General features: G+C 30.4%; 2 protein-coding genes and 1 non-coding gene across 4 annotated transcripts; 1 reads left to right on the top strand and 2 right to left on the bottom strand.

The window, feature by feature from the left end:
* Positions 1-499: 499 nt before the first annotated feature.
* LOC133801239 (uncharacterized) lies at positions 500-1323 on the top strand. Its single transcript, XM_062239413.1, has one exon. The coding sequence runs from the start codon at positions 638-640 to the stop codon at positions 1130-1132; it is 495 nt and encodes a 164-aa protein (XP_062095397.1). The 5' UTR covers positions 500-637; the 3' UTR covers positions 1133-1323.
* Positions 1324-4233: 2910 nt separating this feature from the next.
* LOC133802470 (ADP-ribosylation factor GTPase-activating protein AGD12-like) lies at positions 4234-8982 on the bottom strand. Of its 2 annotated transcripts, XM_062240784.1 has the most exons (10): positions 8427-8792; positions 8268-8335; positions 8021-8114; positions 7400-7481; positions 7147-7222; positions 6859-7022; positions 6597-6732; positions 6154-6270; positions 5329-5424; positions 4234-4706 (listed from the first exon to the last, which is right to left on the bottom strand). In XM_062240784.1, the coding sequence occupies exons 3-10, from the start codon at positions 8070-8072 to the stop codon at positions 4425-4427; spliced, it is 1005 nt and encodes a 334-aa protein (XP_062096768.1). In that variant the 5' UTR covers positions 8073-8114; positions 8268-8335; positions 8427-8792; the 3' UTR covers positions 4234-4424. The 2 variants fall into 2 exon arrangements, with proteins under 2 accessions (XP_062096768.1, XP_062096767.1); XM_062240783.1 differs by lacking the exons at positions 8268-8335; positions 8427-8792 and adding an exon at positions 8857-8982.
* A 17585-nt stretch (positions 8983-26567) lies between these two features.
* Positions 26568-26674, bottom strand: LOC133803043 (small nucleolar RNA R71). The gene has a single exon (XR_009877774.1). It is a non-coding gene; the product is annotated as a small nucleolar RNA R71 (small nucleolar RNA).
* Between the last annotated feature and the right edge of the window lie 586 nt (positions 26675-27260).

Here is a 27260-nt window from a genome sequence, read left to right as displayed (position 1 = left end):
TTAAACAAAACTTTATTTATTAATGATCAACATGCTCACAAATTAATATAATTTTTAAAAAATAATGAAAATTGAAAAATATATGTACTATAATCCAATAGACATATAACCTACCTAATTACAATCACATAGATTAAGAATATAAAAAATAACGACAGCAATAAAATTAAATTTCATACTTAAACTTGTATATAATTGATTTCAAAAAAAAAAAAAAAACTTGTATATAATTGAACATTTATTCTCCTTCCTAATATACTCTCATTTTCCATATTTTCATTTTTTTTAAATAATTATCTTAATTAGCTAATTAGCAAAAGCAATAGAGGACAAAGTAGGTGGCGGCGGTTATTCAGCTTTGTTAAAATTTAATAAAAGAGCCATATCATCCGACAAAAGCAGTCACGAATTTTCTGTGTAAAAACAATTAGACAAGGCAAGTTTGCAACCTCAAAACGACACCGTTTTCTGAGCTTTATCCATTTAAATCCCATTCATTAAGCTCATATATAAAAAGGCCCCCACACTCACTAATCTCCACTGCTTAACAAAAAAATCAAAGAGAGAGAAAGCAATACCAGAGTAGTTACCAGCTAGAGAGAGAAAGGGGAATAAGGGAGGAGAGAAGAGAATATCAATGGCGTCACCGTCTTCTCGACCGGTGATCGTTGCCGTTTGCACGATCATCATCGTGATTATGGCCGGAGAGTCTTTCGGACGGGAGCTGAGGCCGTCGGAACACGGATTGGAGTACCAGGATTCGCCGCCGCCGGGGAAGAAATCGCCGGATATGGTGACGTTCTTCGAAGGAGGATCGGGTGGCGGTTCGAGGCCGTCTTCGTCGTCGTCATCGGCGTCTTCCGATGTTGCATTGCCGAAGGCTATGAACTCGAACGACACGTCGTGGTGGAGCAACGGCGGGATCCGAGGTGGCCGCGGTGGTGGTAGCGGCGGAGGAGATCACGTGAGGCACGTGCTTGTGTTGGCGAGCGTGGTGTGTGGGATTACAGGTGTGGTACTGTTAGTGGCATCGGGTTTCATCTTTCTTTGTAGGTTCAAAAAGCGAAAATCTTCGTCTCCTTCGTCAACGTCACCACCACAACCCTCATCATGCCCCAATAATAGCAAGTAGTCATGCTTCTTCACTGAATTTCTCACACTTTTATCTTCTTTTTTTTTTTAATTTTTTATTATTTTAGTTCATTTTTATTTTAGGTATGATACAAGTGAAAATGAGTGTATAATGCAAACTTTTTTTATTGTTAAAAATTAAAGTATGGATTAGGTTACTCATTCTATGATACTGAAGGATATTATTATTTAGTTTTGATATCTTTATAAGCCAATTAATTTTATCTTAGAATTATACATCTCTAACTAACTCCATTAATTTCATTATTAAAAGTTGCCATTTTTATGAGACATTTTGTCAAACAAAATTTAGGTAGGGAATCCAGTCCACTTGTGAGTATAAAATTCAATAAAGGACAATTTTATTACAATTTGTGTTGTGGTCTATCAATTTTTAAAAATAATGTTATTTAGGGGGCTTTCTGTACGTGGTTTAGTTAGGTGAGAATGTCAAATCTAATATAAGTTTGGTAAATTTATTTTTAATAATGTGTGAGTTTATATTTTTAAGTGTGTTATTTAGTTTAATTTATGAGTAATCTTAATATTTTTAAATACTTAATTTACACATTCTTCTAATCTAAATTCTATGTAACTCTAGTCCCGTAAACACAAACCTCATCTCAAACTTGCTTTTAGAGTTAAAAATATTTCCAAAAAAGGAAAAGTGAAAATAGCAGTAGCATTTTATGTTTGGAACGTGGAAAGTCCTAAATTCGAACTGTATTAATTAATTTTTGTTGTATAAAAAATGATTTATAAAGGTATGGTATGTGGAGAAATAAGAGAATTAATGAAATAATAAAGCATTGTCGGCTGGGAATCGAACTAGAATGAATGAAAATGAATGAGTTATGAGTCTGACCGAGTCGCTGACGCGGTTTATAGGAAAAAAAATTATTCTAAAAATCAATCAAAGACAACTCATACACATACCTTTTCAAAAAAAAAAAAACTACACATACGTAGTCATAGAGACATAATGATACTTACATACATTGAAATCAAAATATAGTAATTATAATCATTAATAATAGTATGATGTATTATGTCTCATAAATAAAGCCAATAGTTATTCTCATAATAAGATGCCCAATGAATTTTGTCTTTTTTTTTTTGATATTGACATTAGGGATTCAGTTCTTGAGTTTATTATTAATTTTTTTTTATAACAGTGAAGTCTTTAGTTCTGATAATAGTAGTACTATAATTAAGTCTTTATTGTTTACTTTTTTTTCTTCACAAAATTCTTAGTTTTGAATATTTGTATAGATTTGTCTATACAATATGATGTCTAAAATATTTGAAGATGTATAATGTATAGATATATTCCAAAATTTTCCATAAAAAATTAAAATTTCATTAAAAAATTAATTAAAAAGTTTCTTTTGAAAGAAAACTAAAAAGATTTGATTGCTACTTTTTTTTTACTTAAAGGACTTAATTGTCAACCAAAAAATTTAGGGGCTAAATTACCAAACAACAAAAAAAATTCAGGAATCATTTATTCAAAAAAAAAAAAAGAGAACCCTAATAATTAAATACTATGTACCCTATAGTGAAAGTGTAAGAGTTCTAAAAGTAAATTATTATTATTCTTTTTTTAAAAAAGTAAATTATTATTGCTAACTTTACCGGTGTACATCAAGCCTTAACAACTCTCCTCTCCTCTACACCATAAATTACAAGAACAGTTGATATAGTGAAGATTTTTTTTTTTAGGAAAAATATTGTGAAGGGTTTACTTATAGTTGGTTCTTGAATTTAGTGGGATTATCAAAAGGTACTTAATTTTCTTAATAATTAATTTTTTTAGCTTTTTAAATAATTACAATTAATTACGCATGTTAGATATGTAACAACCTTTTAATGATTTTATCATTGTCACAAATTTAACTAATATATGCTCTAAAGAAAACGTTATAATTGTTTTGTAAAAAAAACGCTATAATTATTATCTTTTATAATTTAAGTGCTACAAAAAAAAATTATATAAAGGAAAGTTGACCACCTTATTAAAATCAATGCTAATAATTTTACAATTAATTTCAAATATTTAATATTCCCAAACTCTTATGTGAGTTCTTTCTCAAACAGATTCACTAACTTAGACCCATCCAAACTATCCACTTCCATTGCCATACCAACTTGCACATGTGACATTTGGACAGTTGCCATTATTACATTGGACCACCATATTTCCCATTATTTTTCTCTTATACACACACTGTTCTGTCAAACTCAATTCCTAAAATCAAAATTTCTTTAAATAATAATTATGATAATCTCTGCAATCAGATTTTTTTCCCCCTGAAATCTTTGAAAAAGAGATTGGTTAAAATATAGGTAGGTTAGGTAAGATAAAAAAATTACTAATTGAAAAAGTTATAAAGGAGAGTGAGTGTCTACCAGCTTAGCCTGTCTGTATGACTGGATAACAGTTCTTTTTGTAGTAATTATTACTCTTCAAATAATTTTCCCCTAATTTTTCATTTACATTTGAGAAAATATCTCTATCTCCTGTTTATCATTTTTTTTAGTAGAAAGTAATATTACAAATCTCTTCAACAAGTTTCTTGGAGTGAAAGGACTTTTGGGTTTGTTTGTTTTGGAAGAAAAAAATAATTAGAAAAAGATATACATACAAAACTAATGAGCAAATTGACAGCTCAACAAAGAAAAGATCATTCTTAGCTGAAGTTGATTCCAACCCAAGTATAGGTTTCCACCAAATTATCTTCACAATCCACCCCTTTCTAAGATTCAAATTTTATTTTGTACTTAATTTTGTCATGTTCTATGAACTTTGTCAAATGTCAAAAACTCCTTTCTACAGTAGAAAATACAAAATAAAAAAGGTACAGAGTTCCATAACATGTCAAAAAGCTCCCAAGTATAGTCAACAAAGCAATTTACTTTTAGAAATGTGGTCTCTTCAATACCTTACCTTGTTGGGTTCAAAGAAAAAGAGCTGGAAATTAAAACTAAGGTAATGGTATCTTCTCATATAAGCAAGCAAAGCACATTTAGCAATTAGCATAGCCTAAATATTTTCATGTACATCAAATACAGCACTAAGAATGAACACAAATCACAAGGAAAAGACATACAACCTCATCTTCATCATTGGACAAAATCTGAGTAACTTGTAGAAAAAGGGAGATATTTAGGATATGAATAGTTAAATACAAGAAAAAGAAGGTAAGTTGTTCAGTTTCATTGTCCTGCGAATATCCTCGTCGAAGTTACAAATTCTTATTAGAAGAGAATTGAAAGAATAACAATATATGTACCTATTGTTCAAGAGGCATCCACTCTAGTTCTAGCTCTAGTTCTCCAGATTCCACATTTTGAAGTTTGAGTGACACCTCCTGTTTTACCTTCCCATCAACAATGTTGACAGTGCTATCATCTATGAGGGCATTGTCACTTGACTTCAACCATTTTCCAATCTGCATGTTTCCAAACATTCCCGCATCACCGAATGCCATTGCTGAGGTTATTAAGGGTTGAAGATCAATCTCTGCTTCTCCCATTATGTCATCCGCTGAAAAAAGGTCATGATCATACACCCGCTGCAACATCAAAAGTTAAATGATTATTAAAATTTACACTAAAATTTGATCACAGTATTGAGTCATATATAAAATATTCGGGCTACATAAGAGATAAAAAATCAACTCTTTTTTTCCCCCATACAATGTAGTGCATGTTGATTGAAAAGAGTTCTTAGGTATAGCCTCAAATGCAAGTACAATGTCTACACAAGCCTGGTTGCCTGTGATACAAATGCAATCTATATTTCACAAATGCGAACGGGTAAAGTTGCAAGTTGAGATATATTGCCAGAAACAACAGTATGGATATATATTCATGGCAAAAAAAGACACCTAAGATCCTGATCCAACTATTCACAAGGGAGAAGGGGTGTCTATCTTCTATCTAGATTGATAATGTTGTGTTCACAAGCACAAAGAAAAGCAGGTCTGACATATTTGAAAGATTTGGAAGTAGCTAGAGCAAGTATTAAAGATTTAAAGTTTCGTTGAATCTTTCTAATAAAACAAAGAAAAATAAGACGATCAATGTTTCATAAATATGTGAAAAATTTATTCTTCTTTGAAGAAATTTGTATCATAAACAAACTAATTTGGGGAAGAGTATTTGTTTTATAAAAACATACAAAAATATGCTTACCAACTTCAAGGGGCCAAATGGCTGAGGAACTGAAAGCATGAGTTCCTCATTCCAAACTGGATTCAAATTGCTCTTTACTACGGTCGTCTGAACAGTCTACAGTATCAAAGCTTATCATCATCACACAATTAATATGGCCATCTAAATTAACAAGAAACTTCAATTTTTTATCAAAAAACCATCTCCAAAAATCTGTTAAGAGAATGATAGAAACACCCTTATGAAGACTATTCTCTTGTCAACATGAAATAATTAAATTATATGTATTAACAACTAATGAGTCTAATGGTTTCCAACTGGTACTACATTCTTGTTTAGGTTCTCTTGCATCACTTAAACTTTTGGAGTAATAAAATTCAATGTCAGAGTTTAACTAAGAATGTAAGTTTGGAAACCCAAAGCAGGCAACGGTGATGCACCTGTTGGCAGTGTAGCCATAGGCACTATGCAGCAACCGCTACATGAGCAGGGTTATGAATCCATCTTTTTCTTCCCTTTTTTTTTTCATTTGTGTTCTAAGCTAAAATAATTTCATGTTTTGGTTTTTTCTGCTGCAGAGCCAAAAGAATCACAACCATCGTTAGCGCTTTATCGCACTTTGCTCACTTCTTGCATAAAGCACTTCATCTCTCTATCAATATTTTATTTTTACTTTCCTAAAGGTGTGTATTATACCTACAGACATGTAAACACACTACAAACAGACTTGTATACAATGACAGGAAGGAGGAAAAAAAAGAGAAAAATATTAATATTACTGTATTAGAGCAGATATATCATTATTTGCAATCCAACTATAGAAGAAAAAGGGAAGAGAAAGAAGACCTGTTGCCCAAGATTTAAAATGACATAAGGATCACTGGACAGCATATCTCTGACAGCTAAATTTTTGCCTTTCGTTACTTTCACCTTCAATAAACCAATAAATTCTACCATTCCCTCCTGTAATTATATTCAACATCGGTCAGTTGTACAGAAGCTAAGCTGCCAAAAACTTCATACTTATCGTTAAAAATCCAAAGAAAACCAATATTATGGTAATTTGCATCTCTTATTTTCCTAATTAACACTGTTGCTGGTCCTGTCAAGTTAATGAAATGCTCACCACATAAATAACACCGCTTAAACTACCATGGTGCTGAAGTCTTGAGTTTTGACGAAAAAGTGAATCATCAATGTACAAATCTTATCACCATTATAAATATTCTAAGGCACCATCACAAAATATTTAACCTTTAAAGAAACAACTAAGGCAATAACAAACTTACTGAATTATGTGAATTTGAACTCCGAAAACTATCCATAAGCTTCCTAGAAAAACTTGATTGGAGAGAGGTCTTTGCAGAAGAAATTGATGAAATTCGCAAGCTAGGCTTCAAAAATTCTTGAAGCTCATACTTTGACCTATGTGAAATGTTACAGTTTTGATAAGTAATCCTTTTAAGAGTAAAGAAGATCTCTAAGTTAAATCTATCATGGAGTAAAGTTTGGGATTATTAGTCATATTAGAAAAAAAATATATGAACTCACCGGATATATTTTGAACGCTCATCATGACTAGCAGTTGGTCCTGGCTTTTTTATTCCTTCAGGGATAAATGCCTCGTAAATCGAGTTAGCAGAAGAATTTCCTCCAACTTCAATCATTGAATCGATTTCATCATCAGACCATTCATCCAATGTCACAGACAAGACCTGAAGAATTCAAGTTTATGTTATAAGAAAGGTACAGAAAATTTGTTGCCTAATATGTTTATAACAGCAATAATTCCACTACTCTGAACATAACCATCCACAAAGTCAGTATAAAAGGCTTTACCTTTGAGATATGTGTACCAAGGCTTCTGTGTACACCACAACATTTTAAGCATATAAATACTCCAATATTTGCTGACCTGGAAATGCAGTGATTTTTGTAAAGTCCACAGTAAACCAAACAGGGTGAAGAAACAAGATAAAAGCATGATTTTTAAAAATTTTACTCATCCTCCTCTTTTCCCAGAAACTTATGAAAGAAAACACCTTTGCACGGTTAAAACACCTTATCAGTGTATCAAGGTGATAGAACTTACGCCCACTTAGGATCTGGTGCACCACAATCAGCACAGACACGATTATCTTTTTCAAGCAATAAATCCTTTAATCTTCTTTTACCTGTAAAAGAAATGCATAGCACCAGCTACTTTATGGAAATTTTCAAGTAAAAAAGCTGCAAACAATTATATAAAAGAACTTTGAGTAACTTCTAGAATAGCATAGAAAACAGACAGAAAGGCAATGGGCAAAATCCAATCTTCCTATTCTACAAAATCCATGTCCCTTTCAATAATTGTCTGCCATCTTGTTAGCATATTACATCATAAAATCAGATATCAGATAATAACCCTCTTTGAATAGTATTTTACAAGTCATGGAAAACCCTTCCTTACTGCAGAAAACAGTATATCTTGGTGGGAAAATCCACAAACAAAAAACGTCTTTTACTGTAGCCCTCCATTAAAAGGCCTCGTAGTTCTTTTGCAGCTGCATATATATGGAATGCACATCTACAGCTACCAGTCTATGCCTCTATGCCAAAATCACACACATGCAAATGCAGGGTGCAGTTCTACAGCGAATATCACATACCAAAATGCCAACAAAAGAACCACCCTATAATATCAAAGACTAAAGTATTACATTTACAACCATACCTGATGCAGGTCTCCCAAGCTCATATGGACGGTCACCCATTGCTCTGTTCATAGCCTACTATCATGCAACAATTACTCTCCTCTGTCAAATAGCCTGGACAATAATGACCAAAGAATGAAGATATAAACAAATCAAGTCCACAGAAACAAGGAATGGAACGGCTTCAAAATAGAACTACAGAAATTGTGGTGCAGAATCAAAATCATTTGAAACCGAGTAAAATTTCTAGAAATATGTGATCCTAACTTGATATATGACTCAGCAAAGGAACCAGAAACTTCTTCAATTGAAATTGGATTATCTAGCTACTGCATCTGCATGTTGTCCAGAGATCATTACAAACCAAATAAAACTAAAACCATTTATCAAAAATAAAAATCTTAGTTTAGCCATAGAATTGGCTACCTGGGTTGAAAGATGAGGAGAAAAAGACAAAACAAGAATAACTAAAACCAGCCCAGATATTCTGCGTGGAAATAATTGGTTTTCCTTGTGTCCAAACACATAAAAATCCAAAAAAGGACAAGATACATCTATATATATATGTATAAGAACTCAATGCGCCGCAACGGTTGAATATAACAAAGATAACGCAAACCAATTGAAAACACTTGATGAGAAATGATAAACAAATATTGGGTGGATTTCAAAATTGACAAAAACCCATTTGAAAGATTGATTGATTAGATTACTCAGACGTTTCAAAATCCAAAATTGAAGCATGTTGACAAAGTAAGAAAGCATAACAATTAGTAGGGAAATGAAAAGGAAAGTGATAAGAAAATAAATGAAAGAGAAGATCTGAGGATGGAAGAGAGTTATTAAAAACATTTACCAAATGAGAAATTGGACGTGAGAGAATGAGGATGAGAATGAGAATGAGAATGAGGTGGTGGTGGCTCATATATTCTGACTCTCTCTACTTTGTTTGATACCAAATGAAAAAAAAGAATGATCTTTCTTTTGTCTTTAAATATTATTAATTATTGTTGGATTTATTCTTTTTTGGAACGTCTATTTTTTTTTCATCTGTTTGATAGTGTTGTTTTGAAAATTTTGTAAAAAGGTTGAAATAGAAATTAAATCAGATTTTAGTCAATATTTTCTCAACTAAAATTATAAATAATTTACTAAATTAATAATTCAGAATAAAAATAAAATTATTATGCTTAAAAATTGTATTGTTATATTTAATTTTTTCTTTATCAAAATTAAATTTATAGTTCTATTTTAACAATTTTATAAAACATAAAATCTAAAAAATAATTTATCCAAAAACACAGATTCCAAACTAAAAAAACAAAATACATACTAAAAAAAATATATATAAACTCATTATTGTTAATACAAAAAGTGATTTTTTCTTTTAGAAAATGAGAATTGTAAGATTAGTTGGAATTGTCCCCTTCCTCGTGGCACCATCATGATGGTCCATCATAGATTGGTGTCCCGTTTTCAAGTTTCTGACACAAACCGTCGATTGGATACACGTGGCACGCATGCTTCATCCTAGGGCTCACGTGCTCACTATGCTTCCTCCTCCTCACAACTATATTTTGTTAAATTTAAATATTAAACTAGTAATGTTGATAATATATTGCATTTATTTTATCAAAAAATAATACATTGCATTTATATCTCTGAATAATTTCTATAAATATGTCCATATTTGATCACATGGCCATTAAATTTTAACGTTGACCGAGTGAAAGTACATTAGCAGCCAATATTTCACTAAAAAATTTTACAAACGACCTACGTTCATAGTCATTTTTATTGTTTATTTACTTAACATGAATTAGATTCAACTTAATTTTTTTTTATAGTTAATGAGTTCATAATACAAAAACTGGAATTCTTTTTCTATGCACTCAGAAAAAGAAAGTAAAAGATACAATAACATAACGTTTTTATGCAACCATGTTTCTTTTATACTACAGAGAAGAGAAAAACCAATTAAATATATCCTTTAGGAGATATTTCATGCGAACAGGTCTATATAATCCGACCATACCCTAAATTTTTTATGAAAGTTCATTTTTGATAGAGTTAAGAGTAAAAAAAATTAAAATTACATAGATTTTTAAAAATGAGTAGTGGTATTCTAAGGTGATAGGTTCAAATACCATCAATGAAATTTTAAGTTTTTTTAAGAAATATTAAAACTAAACTTAAAGAGTTTCGAATCTTTGACTCTTTAGTATTCTAAAGTAAGTTTTACCACAATGCCAAACCACGACAATTGATATAGTGTGACCATAATCATATTTGTATAAGGGTCCCAAATAGTGTGCTTAAGACCGGTCTTGACTTTATCTGATCACATAATCACGTAGATCTGTAATCCATGAAAGCACCATTTTTGACATGTTATCTTTTTCCAAAATCATGTATAACATATTACACCAAAATGAAATTTAAGTTTTATCGGTGTCTCTTAGACTACATTATTTCTAGATCTTGGTTTTTAAATTTTAACAGTAAAAAGTGATGCTAAAAATATTGTTCTTTTTGTTCACTATGAGCAATCATATTATTCTCACAAAGGGATTTTCTAATATCTATTCCTCTAGGTATTTCTACTTCATGTCCTAAGAATTTGTACTATCCAAACATGCACTTTTGATAAGCAATGAGTTAACTTATTGTGACATATGTACTTTAAAATTCCCATTAACAAAGAGATTGATCTTTTATCAATAATAATAATAATAAATAGAAAGACATTTTAATGGAAATTTGACTATTGATGCATAAAATTGACTCATATAACAAAATAATACCAAGCTAAAAAATATCATATTTTTATCCTAGTATTCTCCTGGATTTTCAAAATGCTTCTATCATAAATTTCCATCTATTTTTCTCTTATTGTCTTCTCTCTCTCTATCTCTCATATTTTCTCTTTCTATCTATCATGTTTTTCCTTCCTATCTCTCAAACTCTCATACACAAAAAAAAAAAAAAAAAAGACAAACACCATTATCTTTATAATTGATAACACTCAAAATAATTTTGTAAAACAACATGCTTTAAGAAAAATTTATTAGTTTGCAAATTATTTTGTAACTTTAATATATCCTATTTGTTAATTGATTTTGACGTCTTACATAATTTTAGAATCGAGATCGAATTGTAATTACTATTGCTTCACATGTATACTTTCGAATTGTAATTTTAGATTGTATATTATTTTTTAATATAATTTTGTGTGTACACTTTTCTTAAATTATATATATAAATATAGGGAATTTCTCATACAGATGTTTCACTTTAAGCCCTATTGGTGAGACTCTTCAGTGTTATAAACCTGTGAACAATTTTTTGCACGATTTTTTTTATGACCGTGTATATTGTAGTTATTTAGACCATCCTGCAAATTTTTAGAAAATTCCAAATAGTTTACAGTACCGAAAATTAGATTCAAACATGTTATTTTCCACGGGCATAAAAAGAATTAGTCACGCGTGCAACATATTTAAACATAGTTTTTTGTATTGTAAACTATTTAGAATTTTCTAAAAATCGCGTCGATATTCTAAATAACTACAATATACACGGTCATAAAAAAATCGTATCAAAAATTATTTAAAAATCGAAAATACTGAGAGTCCCACATCTAAAGCTTAAAGTGAAAGAATTGTAAAATATATATATATATATATATATATATTCCTTGTTTGGACAATGTGTTATTATTATTTTTATATGTATATTACTTGGACATGCGTTTTTTTGTTTCTCTCTATGAATATTATCTTAATTCTTTTTAGCATACGATTATTTGTTAGTGTATAAAATATTATTTTTTCTAGTGAACTTTATTTTTAAAATAACATTCATTTTTCGAATAATGATTTATGGAATTGGGATTAATTATAAAGTGCACAATTTAAGTATGTATCAATTTATTTTTTGTTTTTTTAATTTCTTTTTGTGACGTGAGTGTGTCGACACATTTTTTTTATGATCGTGTATATTTACAAGAATTATGAGATTCCATCTAAAAATCAATTGGTGATTAGTGGAGTTACTCATATTCTTATTAATGATTCAATATTCTGATACTTGTTTCATGTAAGACATTATACTCTAATATCCTTCTCAAGATGGTAGCTATTTTTTGCTTACCAATCTTGAGTCACAAAATCACAAGTGACATTTCTCAGCTCGCTTATTTTTTTGGATCTCAAGTGTCGTTTTGTACTATGCGGATCTCATGCGGCTTCGCTTGTTATTTAGATCTCAAGTGTCTTGTTGCACTATACAGATCTCATGCAACTTACTTCTTTTTAAAAAAATTCAGCTCGCTATTTGTATCGGTGTAGATCGAATGTCCGCTAGGAATATGACTCATGATACCATGACAAGAATCATAAGGTTTTATCTAAAAATCAATTGGCGATTAATGGAGTTACTCATATTCTTATTAATGACTCAATATTCTTATCTTTGTTCCATGTGAGACATTATACTCCAATATACATGTTATTTTAAACATCTTGCAAATTTTTAGGAAATTCTAAATAATTTATAGTGCCGAAAACATGATTCAAATAATTTATTGCACGTGTGAGTACTTTTTTCTATATAGGTGGAAAGTATCATTTTTGAGCTCTATTATCGGTATTATAAATTATTTAGAATTTCTTAAAAATTTGCAGTATACTTTTAATAATTACAGTGTACACGATCATTAAAAAAAAATTGCACAAAAAATTACTGAAGTACCGAAAAAATACAAATAAAAGAATTTACCAATACACCCAAAAGTGGAGATGCTCGGAAGAAGCACCCTATCCTATATTTATATGCTTGAGCTTGAAAATATATTTTACATAAAAAAATTTCTTATTTGAAAGCTTGAAATTTGAAATAAATTATTCAAATCCTTTAAGCGGTATATATGTGTCTTTTACCGTATGTTCCAAAACAAACCATGAGTCAAAATATATCACTTTATAAGAAGAATAATAAAGAAGTAAAAAGAAGTCTTGACCATTCTTCTGTTTTCATTATCTTTCGTCAAATTATGGACTTTTATGGTGTAAGATAGCTCTAAAATATCGAATAATGAGGCATCCAAATTATTGTCTCATAATGATTCAATATTAAGTTGGTTTGACATTTCAAAACTAATAATCATTTTTTTTAAATAAAATAAAATAAAAGGTCGGTTTTGATTTTGTACAATAGAGATAAACACCAAGACAAAATTAGTTTTTTCTTTTTAAATTAGTTTCTCATTAAATAAAAAAAAAAATCATATGTAAAGCTCAATATTCAAAACACTTCCTAATATTAAGCGTTGCTTGTATATTTTTATCTATACGAGTCGCAAAGCCTGCCATTTTTATAAAATCATTTTTTCAAATATAAAATAATAATTTTAAATAAATAATATATAAATTAATTTTAAATAAATATAATTCAATTTGCATATAAATTCTTCTGGTACAAATAATTTTGATTATCACAAAATAACTCAAATTTATCAATAAAATTTTGTATTATATTTATAAATTTTTATAAAAAATATTATTAATCAAATATAATACAAATCGAAAATAGAATTTAAACAACTTGTTGCATGCATACTTATTTTTTTGTATAAGCATATAAAAATAATTGTTTGAACTATATTTTCGACATTGTAATTTTTTTCAAAATTTCTTAAAAATTTGTAGGAGATTCATTATGGCTATAATGAATGTCATCATAAAAAAAAAACCGGGATAAAAATATCCTCACATGCCCATATAGAAAACATGCTGTATTGGTAGGGTAAAAATGACTACCTACTATAGGCGCTCCCAAAAATATTATTAAATAAAAAAATGTAACTATAATTTTTTTTTTGTCTTTTTTATGATATGAACATTTTGTAACACTCTAGATTCAATATAATTTAGGAATGTCAATTTGATATCATAAAATACTACTATGATGTCAATTCTAGTTTAAAACCCTATTTTATTTATATAGTAAAATTATCTTAAATTTTTAGTTCGAAAGCTTTATAATATCAAAACAAAACAATATAGATTTATGTATACGAGAATATAATTATTTGGTACCCATGTGTTTTTAACTAAATGCAGGATTGATACCCAATTTCTCACCAATAATCATGGGATACTTTGTAATTTGGAAAAAGTAGATAAAATGCATTCTAGACTCAAATTTAGTTAGTAAATTTTATCAATATGATCAAACTGACATCAATTATATGTAATTAATGAATTAAAATTAATTTAAATAAATATCCTACCACATGTCATATTTTTATTGGTGTAACTAATAAATGTTTTAAAAATTGATTTAAAATTAATAAAAAATGACAAAAAATTATTAAAAATATACTTTGTTGACGCGGTTATTCGCCAACAGGAAATTAAGAAAAGAAGAGAAAGAGATTAGTGCTAAAGTTGAACCGACACAGATATATGATCTTAGAAAAATAAAATGGCTACTCGAGACACGTTTTTTAAGTGGTTCGAAGGTTAAAATCCTTCAACTCCACTAGTCGATATTATTGCTATATTCAGGGGATACAATTCTAGGGTCTTTCTTACAAGAGAGAATCCAACCCTTATTAACTCCCAAGGTCTCCATATTTATAGGAGAAGGCACCTGGAAGTTGGTAAGAAGGTCATCCCGTGACCTTCTTACCTATCATGTCAACTCTGTGACATTCATGATTAATTCCTAAACTTGACACATAAGTGTGGTCAAATCAATAGGTAAGGGGATAATGGGTCGCACGGTCCAACCTAGTTGAGGATGTCTGAATACGTACGTTCCTGCTGCGTGTCCGAGAAGTCAGGGATATATCAGACACGTGATGTCTGATGTATGCACGTTTACCTTGCGTGGCTGACTTTATAAAGGGTCACAGCCTTCAACCCCAGCTCGTACTGCGGGCTGGATGCTTGACCCGACCTTCGGTCGTCGGAGCCTGGACTCTGTCTTTAAGTTACCAGAGGCGAACCCTTAGATTACCTCGAGCTAAGGAGGTGCGACCTTACGACGCAGCTCCGGTTGCGGGGGATGTCCACGATATAACCATGGTTAGGCCGCAGCTCAGCTTGCTAATCAGCCCGTGGGAAAATCAGGACGTACATACTTAAATTAAGAAAAATCACCATTTTGGCCTCTTTGGTTTACGCCAATTATCACTTTTAACCATCGATTTCTAAAATTACAAAATATAACCCTCAGTTTAAAATAAGTAAAAAATGGCCCCTCAAGTCTATTTTTAGTCGAAATTTTCTTAATAAAGGCAAAAATATCTCACTTGAAATTCATTATTCTTTTCATGAAAATAATATATAAAATTGATTAAAATTAAATTTTAAAAAAATCCAAATAAAAAATAAAACTATATGTTTTTAGAATTATTATACTATAAAAATGTTATGTAAAATGTGCATTTATTCAATCTATATCTATATATAATGTATTGACATGATAATAAAATAAAACTCAGATAAAAGAACAAATTATTAGTAGTAAAAATATATGATAATATCATTTTAATATATATGACTAACTTAATAAAAGGAAGATTGTATAACAAAATTGTGTTAGTTGGATAAAGGAAGATTGTATAAAAAAAAAACTCAAATTAATATGAATACATGGATTATTATTATATATGTATGAGGATATTAATTTTTGTGCAAAAAGAAAATGAAAAAGGATAGCAGTGGCATTAATGCATAAGATTAGACGATTTTTTGTATGTAAAAGGGTAAATTGATTCTTAGTATATTAGTATGATATATAGACAAAATAAGGTATTATGCCAAATTTTGGATAAAAACATATTTAATAATACAATGACTTCAAGACTGTATTCTAACTTTTAACTTGGTAGCTATTTATTCATATGAGAGAAGGAAAAAAAAGGAACATAGCAAACTCATGTTTAGCCCTTTCAAAAAAGAAAGAAAAAAAAAATCATGGTTTAGGTTGTTGATTAATGCAACTAAAAGAAAAGGGTTTTATTTGGAGATATTGTAAGCGACCAACCACTTCATTTACAAATGGCTGATCATAATGGTAAAGTCTCATTTGGATCAATTGGGTTCTTTATTGAGTAATAATAACAGAGTAATGAGTAACGATATTTGCATCTAAAATATACACTCAAATATTACACATAGTAATGTGACAGTTTAATCTAGTCAATCATATTTAGTAAAAGTAAGACTTAACTTAGTCTATTTAATCACATTTATTAAAATTATGACCTCCTATTTTAAAAAGCAGTGATACGTTTGTACGTAATTTTTAAGTGCACGTATCATTACTAATAATAATAATAATAATAATAATAATAATAATAATAATAATGGATGATGAAAGGGCATGCATTAGCCCTTATATTTCAAGAATGTCATTTATAGAGAAAACGACCATATTCCCAAGTAGTTGGGCAAACCCATTAAAAAAAAGTGTGTGTGTATATATGTACGTATAGGATTGAATTGCATATGCATTATCTTTAGAAGAACAGTTGAGGAATATAAAAATGGTGGGATCTGATTGATGTTTATAGAAATGTTATCCTATTCCTACATATCATCATTACTTTATATGATGAGTAGCCCCATTGGCCCATTCCTTTTGCTTTGCAAATGGCCTCAATTTTGGTTGGAATAAATCATAATAGTATTATTTTTATGTTCTCACTCCTCCAGCCTAGCCTAGCGTTATTTCAAGAATCTATTGGGCATCTCAAGTAGGATGAAAGAGGAATCTATCCCAATTTTAGAAGAGAGAGCTCATTTGGAGAGGTAATATTTCAACCTCGGGTGGGATTCATGGTTTGATTCATTGTTTTGTGGCTTTCTAAGGGTTGCAAGACAAAGCTACTCCACCTAAATTGGGTGCTAAAGCTATTATTATTTTATAGATTTGGAAGTGAGTGATTCCAAATAATGAATTAATGTAACAATATATCTTTATTTTATAAACTGATGTAAGATAATTTTTTTAATCAACTATATCAAATGCATATATAATAAACAAAAATAATAAATTCTAAATTAATGAGAAAATAAATAGAAGTACTTGGCAAAATAATATATTTTTAGCCACTTTGTACAATAACTTACAAAAATATTGACATTTTTCTATCCAAATTCATTGTTTGAGGTAATTTAATACAACTTCTCTTCTTCTTCTTTTTCTGCTTTTTTAGACTGAAAAGTTTGCTTTTGGGTGAATGTAATTGCTGAGGCTACTACTAAACTGGTTTTGATTCAAAGAATGTAGGATTGAGAGGTTGCACCATCGTGATATCAATTAATTCTATATAGTAATAAAAAAGATGGATAATTTATTCTCTTCAATTTCAAGAACTATATTATCAACTCTCTATAGGAATGTTGCCAATAGAATTGTTTGTTGCTGTCTAAGTGCAATGTCTTCTTAAGAAGACTCAAAGACTCACTTGGAGTAGGTATCTTTTCTGATTAGCTTATTCATTTTGGGCCGGCTAACAAAATATATATTAATTATAATGATCACAAATTGTTATTAATATATTTTTAGTTATAATATTTTATAAAATGGGAAATTCGTTAATTAATTAAGTAGACAAAGCCCAATTGTTGCGAAAATTATAGCTACGCAAGTGCACGTATCGCAATTTAGTAATAATCTTAGTAAAACCAAGTATCGTCCTCAAGGACCGAATTACCAATTACCAGTTACTTAATCTTTTTGTTCTATGTGGTCAATTAAACTTTTGATTCTTATAAACAACACAGAAGAAAATATAAATTGCTGAAATTATAATTAAGAATTCAATAGAACAATGAGTAATAGCAAAACCTTGGATTTAAACAATTAGAGAGTAATTAGGATATTTAATCTCATCAACTATCCTCCCTATTACTCCCTAATACAAAGTACTAAATTCTTCTTCTTTCTGCCTATTTCAATTAACGAGTTGACAAAAGCAGCTTACAATCATATTATGAATTATAAACTCAACCTAAGTGACAATTTCCTATATTTCTATGGTAAATTTAATCACAAAGACAACATTAATCTTAACAACTCAATAAATAGTTACACAATTAATCTAGATACTCTCGTTCCAAATTAGAATTGTGTCCAATATAACCAAAGCAAATTCAAATCGCACTTCTCAGATTTTGATTCAAAAACATATAGATAATGACTATAAATGACCAATCAATAATCAATCAATAAGTACAGGCTATAAGGAATTGAAAAGAGATGAAGAAGAAAATTGAAATTGCATTAGTTCATAATAGGGATTCAAGTGATTCAATTAAAAATCTTAAACAGAAAATTAGTTCATAATTGTCATTCTAATCACAAAGAAATTTAGAAGTAACATAAAGAAATAAATGAAAAGTAACCAGTTGAGAATTCTCCAAGCTTTCTTTAGCCACCAAGACTCTCCCTCTCTATCTCTCTCCTTTTTCGATCTTTCTTTTTCTTTATAAAACCTAATTTTTCAATTTTAGGAGAGGCGGGCCACGACTCAACTCGCACCATGCCGCGGCCCGTGTCCGTAATTCTTGAAGATCTGCATATCTGGGCCGCGACTCTCCCATAGCCATGCCGCGACTCAAGTCTCTCCTTCGAAACAATGGTTCTGTTTAGAGAGCTGGTCGTGGCTCCAAAGCGCTCATGCCGCGACTCTTAAGCAATTTTTCAACTCATGCATTTTTAAGCCCGAGAAATCACCAACGCCTCCAAATCACGTTGAGATCCATCATTTGTCAAAAATATCATCGAAACTTGGATATTTCTTCTCCTTTTGGACCTTTTTCCACCAAGTACTCAAATCTTCCCTTTATTCACAAAAACCGCATAACAAACAAACAACAGCGTAAACCCGCACTAAATGAAAGAAAAATGACATAAAAGACTACCTAAAACACCACCTAAACATAACATAAACTAGACTCAACACCAATATAAATAAAAAAAGTTTAATCATTAATTGCATATGTGAGAGTAAGAGGACCCGTAGACCCTAACAAAGTGATTAACAAGACATAAATATCCAAGCAAATAAGTTGGACAAAATCCTTACTAACAAAGTGATGATAAACTGGTGAACCTACCCCTACAAGATGCAAACATTTAGGTAAATTGGCGAACCCATCCTATTGGTTGGGTATTAATGATTTTTAAGACTACCACCCACTTATGTTGTGTCCTTGATTTTATAAAATGAATACCAACAAACATATGAGAATGATTTGATCTCTTCTTAAATCAATTGTCTCACATATTCATGTCTTAGACTTATATGTCTAGATTTTTCCATTATATACGTTATTATATGCTCTAGTAAGAGTAGCTTGACTATCACAATGTATCGAGATTGTCGATACCATATCCGTGGTAAAATAATAAAATTAAGAATAAGAAGAAGAAAAAACAAATCTCGGATCCTCTACATCATTGTAGACATGTAAACAAAGACACACCGTAAATAAGAAATAATAAAAAAAAACATATTAATGAAAATTTTCCATACAACTATATAAAAGTAAAATCTTTGGTGCATCACTTTTTTTGTGAAGCACACTCCCGATTTTAGCACATGAGTGTTATAATTTTATTTGTTTAAGATGGTGCATATTGTAGTTATTTAGATCATCCTGCAAAATTTCAGAAAATTCTGATATTTTTTTAGTGTTGCATAAAAGGTCTAATATATGTTATTTAACACGCATTTGAAAAAGATAGGCACGCGTGCAACAAACTGTTTGAATCTGTTTTCGACATAGTAAATTATTCAAAATTTGCCTAAATTTTGCAGGATGTTCTAAATAACTACAATGTGCACCATCATAAGAAAATAAAATTATAACACCCCACATGCCAAAACCAGGAGTGTGTTGTAGCAGAGCTTCTCCCTATAAGGGGATGTTTGTTCTGAGGGTTTGGGTTCTTGGGGATGGGAATGTGAAATCAAACTTATTATCTTTGGTATGATTTTTACCCAATGTTTGGTAGAGGAGAAAAGTGAAAGGAAAAAAAGTTAGGAGAAAAAGGTGAAGAGAAGAAGCAAAAATATATGTTTGGTTGGATAGAAAAGAGAGGGGAAGAGAAAACTGGATAGAGAGAAAATAAGTGGACCCCACCAAAAAATTTCCATCCAAATTTGGAGAGAAAAGTTTTATAATATACCTATAAATTAAAATGACCTATTTGCCCTCATTTATAATTCAAAATAATTTATATAATTTTATTAATGGGTGTTACAGAAATGGTGCGTCTTACAAGTAAGCATTAGACTCCTATTTATAGAGTTTTGAGACACCCTTTGAATTTCAATTTCTACCATCCCCAGTGGTTGTTACCAATGTTTAATTGGATTCTTATAGAATTAAAATGAAGATTTGAGAGTTACTTGGGGTGTTGAAAACATTCAAAAATGTAAGACGCACCATTTCTATAACGACTCAAATTCCCTAATGTGGCTTAATGCCTGGATTAGGGAAGCAAGAGCGTCATAATTGATTTAATATGCAATTATGTGACTATATGCATGATTATGTGAGTTATATTATTATATGATGATAAATGCATGCATGTTGGTCAACTTTTCATTATAAGGGTATTTTCATAATTTGGCCCGTTGAGAGCATATATATATATTTATATGCATGTTGATGATTTATGGATGATATCACATTATTATGTGGATATGTTCAAGTCATTCAGCATGAGACGATCTTAGAATGTAAATTAGCGGTTTGGTCATAACTGGATAATTTACCAAGCTCGGGGGGGGGGGGGGGGAGTCTCGAGGTAATTTGATGCTTAGTACATTACCGGGAATAAACGAGTAATGTGATATGATTTAATTATTATTATTTGAGAATATTGGGAATAACGAGAATTGGAGAATGTTAATTATAATTAACGGGATTGGCGGGAAATGATTGTTTTGCCCTTGGGTGGCTATTAAGAAATTAAAAGGACATAGGGGCATTTTGGTCTTTTGACCAAGGGTTATATGTAAATTAGAAAGTTGTAGAAGGAGTTAGGTTGAAGGAAAAACAGAGCAGCTGTTTTCTCTCTCTCGATCATCTCCTTTTCTCTCTCTCGGTTGGAATTTTGAAGTTAAAATTGAGGGTCAGACTTGGGAATCAAAGCTTGGGGTTTTAGGCTAGTTATCAGCCATTGAAGGAGATTCAAACCTGTGACTAAGGTAAGGTTTCAGCCATGTTTTCTGGTTTCTTGCTCTGTTTTTAAGTTAGTTCTTGAGCTTGAGGTTTGATCTTTGAAGTGGTTATTTGGTGTGGTTTTGAGTGGATTAAAGCTTGGGTTTTGCTAATAAACTGGTGAATATGCTGTGTTGATGATTGGTTTTGATTTTGGGATGGTGTGATGGAGGTTTGAATTGAGAAAATGGCAGGCGAGCTAGGTTCATGGGGTCAAGTCGCGACCTGAACCCAAGCCAGAGCCTCCCCTGGGCTCTGTGAGGTACTCCTAAGGTACACAATTAATTAATTCAAATAATATAATTAATACTATGATGAAATTATTTCATAATTATACTAATTTAATATTACAGGTAGAGAGGAAGCTATAAATTCATGAAGTGAGTTGGTTTCCACCACCACCAAATTTCTTCAAAATTAATACCGACGACGTTGTGAGAGGCGGTTCCAAATAAGTAAGTTGTGGCGGTGTTTTTCGAGACTCGACAGACACAGTCTTTGGAGCTTTTATTTCATTCCTTGGAAATAAAACTTCGCTTGAGGCTGAATTGTGTGGAGTCATTAAAGCCATACACATTGCTTTTGTAAACCAATATCATTGTGTATGGTTGGAGGTTGGTGATAATGATCAATAAAATTGATGTTCCAAGCATAATCAAAGAAGAATGGTAGCGACACATTACAACTAATTTAAAGGATGAACGTAATGGTTTCACACATATATTGGGAAGGAAATCAAGTTGTTGGTCAATTGGCCAACCATGAATTTTTTACTAAAGATAATTTTACTTGGTTTCCACAACCTCCACAACCTCCACACTTTATTATAAGTGAAGTTTAAGTCAATAGCCCTGTGAGATGTCAATTTAAGTTTTAATTTTTCTAGAAGAAGAATTTTTAATTTATTAATTCAATACAAAAATGAGAAAATTGAATCTTTAGATTTTATTTTTTTCCTGATATGCCAGAGGATTCTTCTATTTATGCATCCCCATAAGGTAGCTAAAATTCTTTCCTCAGTAAGATCCTCAATTTGTGAGTAAAATCTCATCTTAAAATTCAAGTTCCAAACAAAATCTAAGTCTCTCATTGAATTTTCCTACTACTCAAGCTACTCATCCTTAAATCTTATGAAAAGGGGATGAGAAGAAAGAACATACCTGGTAAGCCTAGACAGCAATGGAGATGGTGGTCCACAGATATATGCAGTATCATTAAGTGAGTGGCATTTGGGTCATCTTCACCCAAAAGCATTATCTTGCCAGAGGGGCTGCAGTTATGGGAAAAAGTGAGCATACATTGAACAAATTTCTTTCATGATTTTGAGAAGGATAATTATGGAAGTTGAAATCCCTCACTCCCACATGGTTTATTTCATGATTTTAATAATTTTTTATTTATTTATAAATTTGCAAAGTATTAATTATTAAATTACAAACAAAAAAATTGTAAAATATTATTATGTTTTAAATGCATCACAATTAAATAAGAATGACAGAAAACTGCACAACTAACGTAATGGTTTCACACATATATCGAGAAAGAAATCAAGTTGTTGATCGATTGACCAATCATGAATTTTCTACTAGAGCTGATTTTATTTTGTTTTCACAACCTCCACACTTTATTATAAGTGAAATTTTAAGGGATGTCAATGGTCTTGTGAGATATAGAGAATATATTCAAATATAATATTTATTAATGTTGTATTACTCATTCGTAAATATTAACATATTTGTTAATATGTTATTGTGTTGTTTCTATACTTTTTTTCTAAAATTTTCAACTAAGTTTCTTATTGAGTTATGAAAGTCTTATAAAATCTGAATTACTAGGAGATCAACTAAATTATAAAATTATGAAATCATATTGAAAGTGTAACACTTTAATTGAAAGTTGAAAGTGTAGCACTCTAATTTTTCATATTATTATCGAGAATACAATGTTGCTTCATAAATATAAACATTGCTATTTTATTTAAGAAAAATCATAATAAGCGAAGGAATCTCATGTTTTTATAAAAATAAAATAATAGTCTTTAACAAAATAAAAATGAGCAACATTATAAATGTAAGAAAAACTTAAAAGGAAATGCTTTGGAAAATAAAGTTATAGGTGATAACTCTACAAAATATAGTTATTTTACCATATTTTTTATGCTAATTGTTGCTTAGTCTTTGAGTTTTTAATTAATTTTTTAAGTTTTTTAAAGTAATTTTGAATTTATTAGTCTTATCGTGATTTTATAGATTTTTGGTTATTTTTATAGATATTTTATTATAATATGTTGTTGTTTAATTATTTAAAATTAGTGTTTTTAGATTAAAAGTTAGAAATGTGATTTTATTGAGCTTAAATGTCAAAGTAAATTAAGTTTTAATTAATATTTTTATAAAACTTATGTTGAACATTTTATTATTGGAAATATTTAGTTTTAATTTAATTTGTGTTTATTTTGTAGGAATTATGATGCATTTTTGAGTTGATAATTCAGAAAAAAAGAAAAGAAAAGAAAGTAATGTGAAAAAGAAAGGAAAAAATGGCATTATTGAAATACCAAAAGAAAAGCCTATAGGCCCAAGCTCCCAATGCCCAGCCGAAGCCTCCACCTGGGTCCGATGCCTCCACTCGGTTGTTCTTCTCCAGCTGCTCCCAGGCCCGTGGTCCAGTTGTAGCCCTCAAGCCTCCACTTGGGCCCGATGCCTCCAGGCCCACCCGAAGCTCCCTGCAGCTAGCTCGCCTCCCAACAGCACCAGCCCAAGCCCGTGCCAGCTCCTTCATCCCCCACTTGGGCCTGTGCCCAACAACACTAGCCCAGCCCAGAGCCCAACAGCACCGGCCCAGCCGTCTGCCAGCCAACCAACCACCTGCCATTTTTTCTCTTGAGCCCATATTGTCTCCATGTCCCTCAAATGCTAATTTTTTACCTAATTTTTCTACACATTTCACTACAAAATTCATCATGACACCCTATAATTTATCCCTACTTGCCATATTATTATTAATATAATTAATCTAATCAATTTAATTAATTTAAATTGATTATTTTAATAATCTCATTTTGGCTATAAATATGTAATTTCAAGACTATTTTTGGGGGTGCTTAGTTTTTGGTTACCATCATTTTTTCTACCATTCTCTCATCCATTTTAGTATTTTTCAATAGCATTTTTCAAGTATGTATTATCCTTGTTTTGTAATTTCTATTCTAGTTATGAGTTTCTAATATTATTAAGATTATTATGACGATGATGAAACAATATGTAACTAGATTATATTTATTTTGTATGTTGATTTCGCATTTGTGCAACAAAATTTATGAATTTTTTATTCTTCAAATATCTTCTTTCATCTTGAATATCATGCATTCTTTATTGTTAGCACATATTTACACTTTGTTTTTCATTAGTGCAAAATCATAATATTCTTTTATTAAGGTGTGCAATTAAATTGTGCACATCAAATGCTTAGAACAAAAATATTATGTTTTGCCTTATAAATAATATTCATTGATTTTGTTGTTGTTTCATTAGATTGATTCACACTAAATACTTTGATATTATATTGCTAAAAGTGAAGATAAATCCTATATTAATATAATAACTTGTGCTTAAAAATAATATCTAAGTTGAATAGATAGTTTGATTAATTTCTACTATTAAAACTTGGGAATCAATGTACTTATAGATATTATTGAACTTATATTTTGTGAATTCTATTATCTTAATAATCTTTCTCTTACAATTTACAATTCCTATCTTGTTTATTTTTCTTGCTTTAATATCTTTATTATCTTTTATTTTATTTTCTTGATACAAAAATCTCATCAATCTTTGGAGCTAGGTTAGAGTTTATTAATTTTGGTTTTAAAAAGTTTTCTTTTTTATTTTAGACAACTCATTTGGGTTCGACATCCTTGCTTACACGATCACTATTCTATATGAACGATTCGTGTGCTTACGATATAAATACTTACAACATACCCATTTTGGTTCCATCAAATTTTTGGCGCCGTTGCCGGGGAGTTGCAAGAAAAGAAATGAAATTTTTCTCAAAGTTAGTGAATTCTTCTACTAGTTATTTAATATTTGCTCTTATATATATATATATAACTTACTTATATATTTATTGCATTTTTATAGTTGATAACACGTGTGCCTCCTCATTTTATTATAAATTTGCTGTAATTTTTATTTGTTGTGTTATATTTTTGTGCAATTTACTAGTTGATGACAATTTTGCCTCCTAGTCTTTTACTTTATTTTTGTTATGGTTGATGGCATGTTATGACTCCCAACTCTTGTTCAATAATTTTTTACTAGTTGATGGCAATTTTGCCTCCTAATTTTTACCATATGTTTTAGTTGATGGCACTTGTGTCTCCTAATTTTTACCTTATTTGTGTTATGGTTGATGGCATGCTATGCCTCCCTACTCTTGCCTAATTTTTGATAGCCTTATTTAATTTTACCTTATTTTTATCTATCTCTTATCATATTATTGTGTAATTGTGAAAAAATACTTGAAAAAAAAACCTAAATCTTGTCATTTCACCATAAGCAATCTTTGCTTCAAGGAAATTTGAACAAAATTCCCAATCTGCCTCTATTAATTTACTTCGGGGAGTTGTTAGTACTGTGTGAGTAAGTGGAATCAAATAGGCCTGAGGAAAAGTAAACCATAAAAACTATATTGTTGTGAAATCTCTAAAAATTCTAAGTATGCTCTGTGGTTGCGATTTTAGCTGATCTTCCACATCAGAAAATTGTCTGTTTGAGATTATCTGCGTTGCTTTGTTTGTGAAAATTGTATGCATAATTGGGAATGTAACTCTAAAAATCGATTAGTAAAAAGATGTTTATCTTTGTTTGAAATTGAAAGTGTTAGTAAAAATTTGAGCATCATGGAACCAATTGTTAATATTAATAGAAATCTTGTTGATGAAAATGTTGTGCCTGAAAAAACTTTGCTTTAATATTTTGCACCTATTTCATCGAATGCTCCTTCATGTATTGTTTTTCCTACCACTTCTGCTACCCATTTTGAGCTTAAACCATCAATCATTCAATTGTTGTCATATTTTTATGGGTTGGATAGAGAGGATCCTTACATGCATGTCAAAGATTTCTTAGAAATTTGCTCAACATTTAAATTTCAAAAATTTTCTGATGAGTCGGTCAAACTAGGATTATTCCCTTTTTCATTAAAAGAAAAATCAAAAGCTTGGTTAAATTCCCTTCCCAAGGGGTCTATAACTACATGGGATCAACTTTATAATAAATTCTTGCTGAAATTTTTTCCTATGTCTAAAAATGATAGTCTAAGGAGAGATATCTCCGAGTTTTTTCAAAATGATAATGAAGAGTTTTATAAATGTTGGGAAAGATTTAAAGATTTATTATTAAAATTTCATCTTCATGGTTTTGAAAAATGGAGACTTGTAAAATATTTTTATGATGGTTTGACTCCCTCTAATAGTCAAATGATTCAATCTATGCATAACAGATTTTTTTTTTTTTTTTTTAAATTTCAAGGACAAGAGGCTTGGGACGCCCTTGAAGATTTATCTGTCAATTCACAATAATGGAATTATTTTGATCCTAGTTCTAGGTCAATTAATTCACCAAAAAGAGGAGGAAGGTATGAAGTAAAAGATGAATTAGACTTAAGAACATCCTCAGACAAATTAGCGAGAAAAGTAGAAGTTTTAGCCATAACCCAAACTATAAATTTTCCAATACAACCAAGAAAAGATGTTTGTTCTATATGTTCTAGTCCTTGCCATAATGCCCAATCGTGTCCTACCTACCAAGAAGCATTTTCTGAGGAGGTCAATGCTCTTCATGCTTATGGGAAACCAAATGATAGTCCATTTTCATCCACTTATAATCCAAATTGGAGAAACCATCCAAACTTCTCATGGAGACAAAACCAACCTCCAATGAATCAAGGGCACAAATACAACACGCAAAATCAAACTCATGCCCCACAAAATCAACCATATCCTCAA

This window comes from Humulus lupulus, chromosome 9 (genome assembly GCF_963169125.1).
Source record: "Humulus lupulus chromosome 9, drHumLupu1.1, whole genome shotgun sequence".
Classification (NCBI taxonomy): Eukaryota; Viridiplantae; Streptophyta; class Magnoliopsida; order Rosales; family Cannabaceae; genus Humulus; species Humulus lupulus.
Note: the sequence above shows the minus strand (reverse complement) of the source record. Positions and strands in the feature narration are given on the sequence as shown.